Source organism: Uloborus diversus, chromosome 9, assembly GCF_026930045.1.
Source record: "Uloborus diversus isolate 005 chromosome 9, Udiv.v.3.1, whole genome shotgun sequence".
Taxonomy (NCBI): Eukaryota; Metazoa; Arthropoda; class Arachnida; order Araneae; family Uloboridae; genus Uloborus; species Uloborus diversus.
The window spans coordinates 35,877,177-35,886,583 of NC_072739.1; the positions used below are offsets into that span (position 1 = coordinate 35,877,177).

The window sequence follows — 9,407 nt, forward strand, 5'->3', positions numbered from 1 at the left end:
GGGGCGCTGTGGTCACAAAGTTTTATTATAGATTTTTTCCCGGATTTCATGGTTAAAATACGAAAAATAATGCTGTTAACTTATATCATTGCATTTTTTTACTCATAAGATTTATTTATGCACTGAAAGCATATGAAATAACCCATAAAAGTTCTTTCATGTTATTTATTTATATTTCCAGCATCTTAAAAAGAAACAAAAAAGTAAAAAATAGTGACTTTTAGGACAATACTAAGTAAAAACTGATGAATTTTACAAAATGTGACACTAAAATTATGAAAATGCAAATATATTAGACAAATAAAATTAAACAGCACTATTAAAACAATAATAAACAATTTTAAAAATCTGTAAAAATTTACACTACATACATGATACAAATTTATGTGTCACAGTTAGAGCTTTTACGAAAATAGTCTTTTTTACTTTCATAGAAAGGCAGTTCCTTTCGAGCCTCTAAACGTGCACGAATGAAACCATCCCTGGCTTCTATTCCACTTACGGCCAGAGATGCATCCGTCACCAACTTTACGCAGCGCTCCACAGATTGAGTATGACAAGGAAATTTGCACATGTTTTGAAGAAAATGAGGAACATCTCCGGTTTTCACTAAGTCATGTAGCTCGTCCTCAGTTAGTATATTTGTTATAGGAGGTTCTGTTATAAGCACTTCTTCACACTGCCAATTGATCAAGTCGACATAGTCGGAAGAAGAAAAGTTAAGCTCAGGGATGGTAAAAGTACGGATATCATTATTGTTCACAGAATTAGTGTCTCGTACTCTCAAAATCCGACGAGCAGCTAACTGCCGTACATGCCTTCGATCATCATTTAACATCGCCAGCAAGATGTTTTCAGGATGTGCAAAAAAGGCGTTCCGCTGAATGACTGGATCGATGACATGTAACAGGTCGTCTGGCAAATAACGCGACAGATGAATAACGTGCCACAAGTTTCGTGCACCATCCTTGCATGCTGAGTTGCACTTAATTAGAAACCAGCAAGGTGTATAAACTTTAATAACGAATGAAACAAGCATTTTTAAATTTGCTGTTGGATATTCTGTGCCGATGTACAAACGCAAAATCCGACTGGCTGTCGTGAGCCATCTGGAATGACTCAAGGAACCAGGTACTCTTTCAGAAAGGTGTACGGAGCAGTTGCCACTAATAACGGCTTCAAATTTTTCCAGTAGATATTTCTGGTCAGTACTTAGGTCCCCTCGGTCGATAGTTGGCATGTTTTGAATATTGCACTCAACGGCTTTATATTTCACTATTGGTAGTGATTCGCAGCCTATCAACATTTTGCCAATAGGACCGCTGAATCCCCGGGGATTAGTACTTGGTCCATCCAAGTATTCTACTAAACAGAGCCGTGTCCAAGGGGAGGGTTTTAGGGGCTAAACCCCTCCCATTGAAAAAGAAATCAATGAATCATTAAACGATTTTCCAAAACGTATTTTAAGTTTTAATTAATTTTAGAGTTAAACTCTGATACAGTATTCACCCTCTTTAATATTTCCCCATCTTTACCAATTAACATTTTCCTCAATTGTAGGATTCCCAGGCACCTTCGCTTCTAAGTGCTTGAAAAAATTAACGATGGAGGAATGGCTAAAGTGTCCGGCAATGCTGTAAGCATGCAGGGGAAAATTATTTAAAAGAATATTAGACAATGATGTAGCCAAAAAAAAAAAAAAAACTTAGGGGCAGGGAAAATGGTTACTTTGCTTACTATTAGGTTTTTTTATGGTACGTCTTTAGTGTTGGATGATTTAGTCGTTTCACACATTACAAAAATGTTTCTATGCGAAACAGCATTTTTTTTTAAAAATAAAATTTTTGTTTTCATTAAATTCCTGTTAAATGTTATTTGATGGAAAAACAAAAGAAAAAAAAAGAAACTAACATTAGGTGGCATAAAAAGAATATGTGTGACTTTTTTTTCCGCTTTTACAAAATTTTCAACCGTACAAATAAGATTTTTTTTAAAAAAATACACAAAACGTTTAAAAAAAGCTTAGTTATCGAACTAAAATTAACTATTCAACACGTATAGTTAGTTTTCCTTTGACAACGTAAGTTACAAAGGCAAAAAGTTTCAACCCCTCCCTTTATGAAATCCTGGACACGGGCCTGCTACTAAATGGCGAAGCAGCAATTCGTTACCATGAAGCTGGCATATTAACCACTGCAATGGTCTGTGAAAGAATGTTTCAAGGCGTAAAATCACGCCACTTTTTCTTCCGATATTTACTGCAGTACCGTCACATCCGACGGCGCACAACTGAGTAATATCAATTTTGTTTTCGACAATGAAATCCAGGTATGCCGTTTGCAATTCCTTCTGCGTTTGATCGATTTGGCGAAATATGTCCTAAGTATTTATTATCTGGCAGCATAACCAGTGTTACATGTTCTTCAATAATTATTTTTCGATGATAACTGCCGGACACAGATTGTTCCAAGAACAATGTACTATCCTTTCGGCCATCAAAGTACAGACCTTGTACATCAGCACATTTTGGCCCTTGGTGATGAGCTTGCAGATTTTTTCTCACTTTTTTACGCTCTCGTTTCACTTTGCTTGGATCGATTATATTTGAAGATGTTTCAGGAGAAATTAAGCCCACGTCTTCTAATATGGATGATGCCAACGCGGCCGCTGATCTATTCGAAACACCGTATCGGTCACACGTTTTAGAAAATTTGTTCAAACTGACTCTTGCTTGCGAAGTGCTTGCTTTATAATTTATAACTATAAATTCAGGATCCTTTTCATCTGTACCTTCTATTGAATATTCTTTATCAATTTCTGTTTCTTCAGAACCTTCTTCACGGGTATTAACTATGCTTTCCCTCTTCGCTCTTGATTCTTCTTTCTTTTTTCGTTCAAAACTCAGTTTTAATTTTCTTGTGGTTTGAATATCAATGTTTCCAATAAACATTTTTTTATCACCACGCTGATCAAAAAGAAAAAGTTGTTCTTTGGAAGGAACTTTGCGAGTCTTGTCGCAGTTACACGCACTGAAACGGCATTTATAACAAGCGATGTCGAAAAGTTTTTCTCGAGCTTCGGATGAAAATAACTGCATCTTTGCGTTAAACGCATTTGTTTTAACAGATTTTTTGTTCATAGTTTTCTTCAGGTTTTTATATTTGCCGTGAAAATGTCGAATCATTTGAACGATTCGTTTATGTGAAACTATAGGAATAGAGGAACGATGCCATATCTCTTCTAACTTTGTGGCTACGTCTTCTGCTATCTCAGTCACTGTGGGCTCTTTGGAAGAACTAAACTGTTTCTTTTCGTGTGCAAGAAATAAATAATACTTAAATACATCTTCATACGTAGGTAACACAGAATCAGGCAAATTTTTTGGTGTTCCGAAAATGGAATCTTTTAACATTTTCCTTGTTTTTACTTTCGATCCAGCACAATAATCCTTCGAATGTTTTCCGCTCATTATGGTGTTAGAGGCGTTTCAATGCACTGAAAATATAAACATACACTGTGCTGTGCACTCGATGCTGCAGAAATGCGTCTGGAACTTTTCTCGGTTAGAGTTCAAGGTTGTATGACGTATTTAAATGGCATTTCACATGATTTTAAGAGCTCGACGACAGTGTCTCTTCAAATTACGGAGTTTTTACAACAAAACCATGCATTGCTTTCTTTTAATGCTAACGTTTAGTGACCAAATTTCTTTTGGAAGCTATTCTATATGTTCTTAATACATACATGTCCTTTAGAAATAAAAAAAGGTGAAATTAAAGTTAGAAAAAAGCATGATTTTTACATTGAAACCATGATATTATAGGAAAAAAACAATGTTAAAACTTTGCGATCGCAGCGCCCCCTGAAGATATTAACCGATTTTCGTCAAATTTTGCACATTAGCTAACTATCACATAAGACAACTTTGGAACTGATGTGATATACCCCACCCTTGGCGACTTTTTCCTGTTGGCGCCCAGAAAGCGTCGCCAAGAAAACGATGTATGACGACATATGTCATACATCGATCTTAGCGATGCTTTTTTAGCGCCAACAGGAAAAAATCAGATAAGAAAACATGATCAAAGCACTTCAGAACACAATACATATAAAAACAACATAAAAGCACAACAAAAAGCATCACGAATATATGCTTCAAAAATGTATAGGGTCGGGTTTTTTTTGTAAACATATTTAAATACAATGAAATAAATTATTGTATTAATTACAAGTTGAAATTAATGCATTAATTTTTTTTTCATCATTTCTCCGGGATACGAGCCCTCGGTCTCATAGTACTTTCGTAATGAGACCTCGGCTCGCCGGCCCTGCCTCGGTCTCATTACGAAAGTACTATGAGACCTCTGGCTCGCCAGGACCTCGCTTCGCTCGGTCCGTTATCCCTCCGACTGTTAATATACATTACAGTCGGAGTATGATCACAGTTATGTATACTACAAGAACCCCTCAAGGATTTGTAAAAACAAAGAATTTTGGAAGTGAGAGGTTTTTTTTTTGAATTCTAAAATAAAGAATTTACCTTTTTATATGGTATAAATATTCACACTCAGTCTAAAACAATACATCATATGACAATGGCACGTTACAGATACACACCACGTTGGAGTTAACTTTTAATTAAACTTCAAGTTTGAAGAAACTGGCATTTTCTAATGTTTTTACTTCAAAACACAACTACTGAATTTAAACTAACACAAAATAAGCATTCCTGTAAGGTATATTGCACGAAACAACATCACGTCGTAAAATCCCCCTAAGAGCGGAACATATGTGCACCTACCTCCACGGACACACGTGCGAAAAGAATTAGTTCACATCTGTACTTCTCAGGTATATTCTGCAGGGTTACTAGGGCTACCGGAAAAAAGTTTTATCGCCAACGTTGGCGATTTTCGAAATGAGCTAAAAATTCTATCCTCGCCAGGGGGGGGGGGGTATATCACATCTGTACCACAACTTTTGGCAACTATTACTAGTTGATCAGAAAAACTTTTCATTTTTCGCCCCACCCTAATACTTAGTGAAATAGATATAGATTTGTTTGCAATATGCAGTAACATAATAAACAGCTAATTTGGTACAAATTTTGACTGAAAGTTTAGTTTAATTCATATATTTATTGTACAACGAATAAAACTCTTCTGAAACTAGGAAAATAAATTAAAAGATCTTGTAACTGTTTAAAATATTATTAAGTGAGTAAATATTATTGAGAGCAGTTTTTCATTCACTTTTTTTCTTTGAAAACTCAGTGGAAAACAACTTTAAGAAAAATTCTGAAATTGGGAAATGCGAAGTGGAAAAAATATATAAATTATACTTATTCCTGTTAATTTTTAGTTTAAAACATCTTTTAGTAAAACTCAGAACACATTTAGAAGATTGGTTAAATTACTAATAAGCAAATATTTTTGCATGTACGAAAACTACACCTTGTCTTAAAAATATAGACACAAGCATAAAATACAATTCACAGTAAAAATACCAATGGGAGGGATTTGATTCAGTACATGTATAATGATAACCAGTACGTGAAACGAAAGTTGGGGTGATTTATTTTAAAAACACCATGTGTTGAATTTACTAAGAAAACTAGAAAATAGGGTGTCCCATAATTACAAACACTTTTTAAGTTATGATTTTTTTTCACACGCTTTTATTAGCTTCACTTGTATGTTTGTGAGTAACTCTCCTTTGGACTATGAGCTAATGGATTATTACTGTTAGTACATTCCACCACTTTATGAGCGTTCGTGGCCGAGCGGTCTAAAGGCGAGAGTCTTCGCCTGACGTATACCTCTGGGAATCATTGAGCGTGCGTTCTAATCCGTCTACACCAAAATTAAATTCATACCCTTGCAACTGAATTTTCGCCCACTTTTTGAGATCGGATTCTTTTAAAATTTGGAATGCAAACTCAGACCCCATGACAATGCAATATTCTATAATCAAATTAATTTATTAACGAAAAGTTATTGGTTTATTCTAATTAACACGCTTTTATTAGCTTAACTTGTACGTTTGTGGGTCCAACTTTCCTTTGGACAAATAGCCAGTGGCTTATTAGAATTACGTACAACGTACAAATCAGAGCTGTGGAGTGTAACAATGTTTGCACATGAATTTATCAGAAAGCATTCAAAATGTCTGAGGCAAATAATGCAATAGAATACTAAGATACATTCCATTATAAATAATAGTTTAAAAAACTAAAAAAACACGATTTTGTAGCAAAATGAACTAAAGAGTTAAAAATAATCTTTGGATGACAAGTATATAAAGTAATTGACCAAACACTTAATTTTACTGTAATAGAAAAAAAGCGTGGGGAGTTGCCTTATTTTTTACACGGATAACAAGTGGAAGAAATTTAAGACAACTGATAAAAAGTCATTTAAAATGAAATTAATTTTTTCAAGAGCTTTTCTTTTTTTTTTTTTTTTGGAACAAATCACAAAATTTTTGGGAGTTGAGGGCCTTGAACAAAGTGGGTGCCCTAAGCTGTATCTTGTTTAGTTTATAGGTAAATCCGGATTTTTTAAATCTTTTTTAGCTTCTAATTTGTTGAAATAATAGTCATTTTAACACATTTCAGCAACCTAGTGAGAGCTTTAGTACTTGTAATACAGTGTACGTTGCCCCCCCCTCCTCCCCCATCAGGAAAGGAGATTCGCTATTTTCTTCATTTTCACATCTGAACTATTCAAAAAAGAAAAAAAAAATCATTAAAAGAGATTTTGAAAGGTGTGTTGTTACTATGTATAAAGTCCTTCCAAGACTGGGGGGCATTGCCTCCCCTCAAATTCGTCCATGATAGACTACCATTTGTCCTGAACAAACACATTGCCTGGTGGAGCAGCATTTTCATTCTTAGGAAGATGCTAAAAATTGGATCGAGTTTTTGACAGCCTCAAAAGATGTTTTTCTGAAAAGGGATTTAAATTCTGCCAGAAAGATAGGAAAAGTTGTGGCTAGCGATGTTTTTTTAAACATAACATAAAGCAGGACTAGAAAAATCTTTGTCGTTTTACATGCCCAGCCGGGCATGTTTATCTAAATATTACAAGCCCAAATGAAATTTGTACAAGGCCAGTTTTTTTCTATTGGTATAAAAATAAAAACATTTGAAATTGTCGAATGGGACAAAAAAAAAAAATAATTTTAACAGCTGTATGTGATGTCTAATGATTTTGTTTGTCCAAATAGGATTTTAGCAGTGTACCATTTGAAATAAAATTTTGAGCTCCAGTACTTTTCTCAATAAAATACGTAATAAGGTTTTAGGAAGAAGCATTTGATAGAAAAATTACAAGTCCAGCTGGGTGAGTAAGGGTAAAAGATTCATGCCTGATTGGAATTTTTACATGCCCCGCGCATGTTGGGCAATATAATTTTCGAGCCCCGACATAAAGCATTAATTTTCAGAAAAAAAAAAGATCTTATTCACATAATAATGATGTCTTTATCTTTTTTTCAATTTTCTAATGCATACCAACGAACACTGCCTCATGTGAAAGAAGCTTCTCCTGAGACTTGAAAACACTAAAAACTTACCTATGCTGCACAAATGGACAAGAAATATTACCAGACATTGCATTATTGAACATTGAAAGGGACATTAGATTAATTAGACAAAAATTATGTCATTGATGCATTTTCTTCAAAGGCATAAATAAGAGGAGACCTTTACCATCCATTAATGCCTGGTTTTAAAAACTTATGCATACCTTGGAAGTGTAACATAGTACTCATTTCTGCTCTATAATTGTTTTCATGGCTACTATACTTTATTTGTAAGCATTTACATCCCAATAACATCTTAATCTTTTATAATTATACTTTCGTATGCATACCAACGAATACTGCATCATATGAAAGAAGCTTCTTCACTCTTAAGATGACTAAAAACATACCCAGGCTGCAAAAATTATTTTAGTACCTAATTATTTTAAATTATCTTTCACAGTTAATAAATTTTAGACTTTTTGGTCATCTATAATTAAGTTTATTTTTTACCAGGACATGAAATAAACCGGCAGGGACACAGGGATTTTGTCTGAAAACCGGGGTGTCTGGCAAGCCTACACTTAATGTAATTTTATTAGAGTTGATCCATCAATTTCAATGCATATCAGAAATTTTGTGACGTAAATATAAAACAAATTCCTAATGTGGATACAAAAAAACTTATAAGATTTAATCATTACATTAAAATATAGCATATTGAAATTTCCAGTACAAAGCTTTGTCTTTGGAAAAAATCTAAGCAGTTTATGGAAACTTCCCAAACATAACTCCAGAATAGCCAAATCATACTTTATTTTACAACTGTAGTCATATTCAAATATTTATTTAAAGCATTTCGTTATAAGTAAACTTCAGGGAAGGAAATCATAACTTATTAAATAGCATAGGTTTAGTTAGTACATTAAAATATAGAAATCTTTAAAAAGCCTAACAATAATGTGAAATTTCTAAATACTTTTTAAATTTTAGCTCGTTTCCAGATTTTAACAATTAAAAAAGATTCAAGTAAAAATTTTTGTAAAATGTACACATATTTGCTATTCTTTTGATCGGGAAATGTGCATTATGAAATTTGGATAACAAAAATTTCCATATTACATTAGAGTTATACTAAAATCACTTTTACTTATTTTTAGAACTAGTCATTTTAGTAGTAGGTTAATTTCGAAAAATGAAATGTCTTATGATCTACGTTATTCTCTCTAAATGTTATGCAAAACAAGCAACTATTTTTCTTTTTTATACTGGAGAGCAAAAAGATTACTCTCCGTATTTACGCTTGGCAATTTGAGTAACCATATTTCATGTTTATAACATTAAAAGATAAAGACTTTATATCATATGTCTGGAGTTTAAACTTTGAAATCTTTCTTTTCTTTCTTTTTGTCAGTGTTGGAGCGAAAACAATTTACGATGAAATGGGAGTATATAATTAAATTGTAGAAATAAGCCATCAACAACCGCAATGTGACTCCAGCTCTTAGGCCTAAGGCTGTTCTACAACAGTTATAAAACACTTGGATTATCAATTACCGATTAATTTTTTTGAAGCGTTGATGGGCACGGACGATGGGGAAAGATCTGGATCTTCCTTGGTGTCCGACATCATCCACGCTTTGATAGAATTTCTGTTGAAAACAGCCCAGCCGCCCACAAACAAGCTTAATTTCAAAGCTCTATCTCTTTCCCTTCGCTCACGTTTTTTCTCAAACACAACTAGAGTATGATATACATAGACAACACACCGCACCGGCAGTGTGAAAAAAAAAATTGCTCCGAGCCCAATGAAAGGAGTTTTCTTATTGGTCGATTACATCTTCCTTACTGTAACAAATATTAAGCAATTCAAAGAAAGATGG

At 33.8% G+C, this 9,407-nt stretch overlaps 1 protein-coding gene across 1 annotated transcript in view; it reads right to left on the bottom strand.

Moving 5' to 3' along the window:
• LOC129229649 (Y-box factor homolog) overlaps positions 1 to 9,272 on the bottom strand; it is a 47,345-nt gene extending 38,073 nt beyond the window's left edge. Inside the window, exon 1 of the mRNA XM_054864002.1 lies at positions 9,082 to 9,272. Coding sequence (XP_054719977.1) covers positions 9,082 to 9,157 — 76 coding nt within the window. The 5' untranslated portion in view covers positions 9,158 to 9,272. The remainder of the gene's footprint in view (positions 1 to 9,081) is intronic.
• Between the last annotated feature and the right edge of the window lie 135 nt (positions 9,273 to 9,407).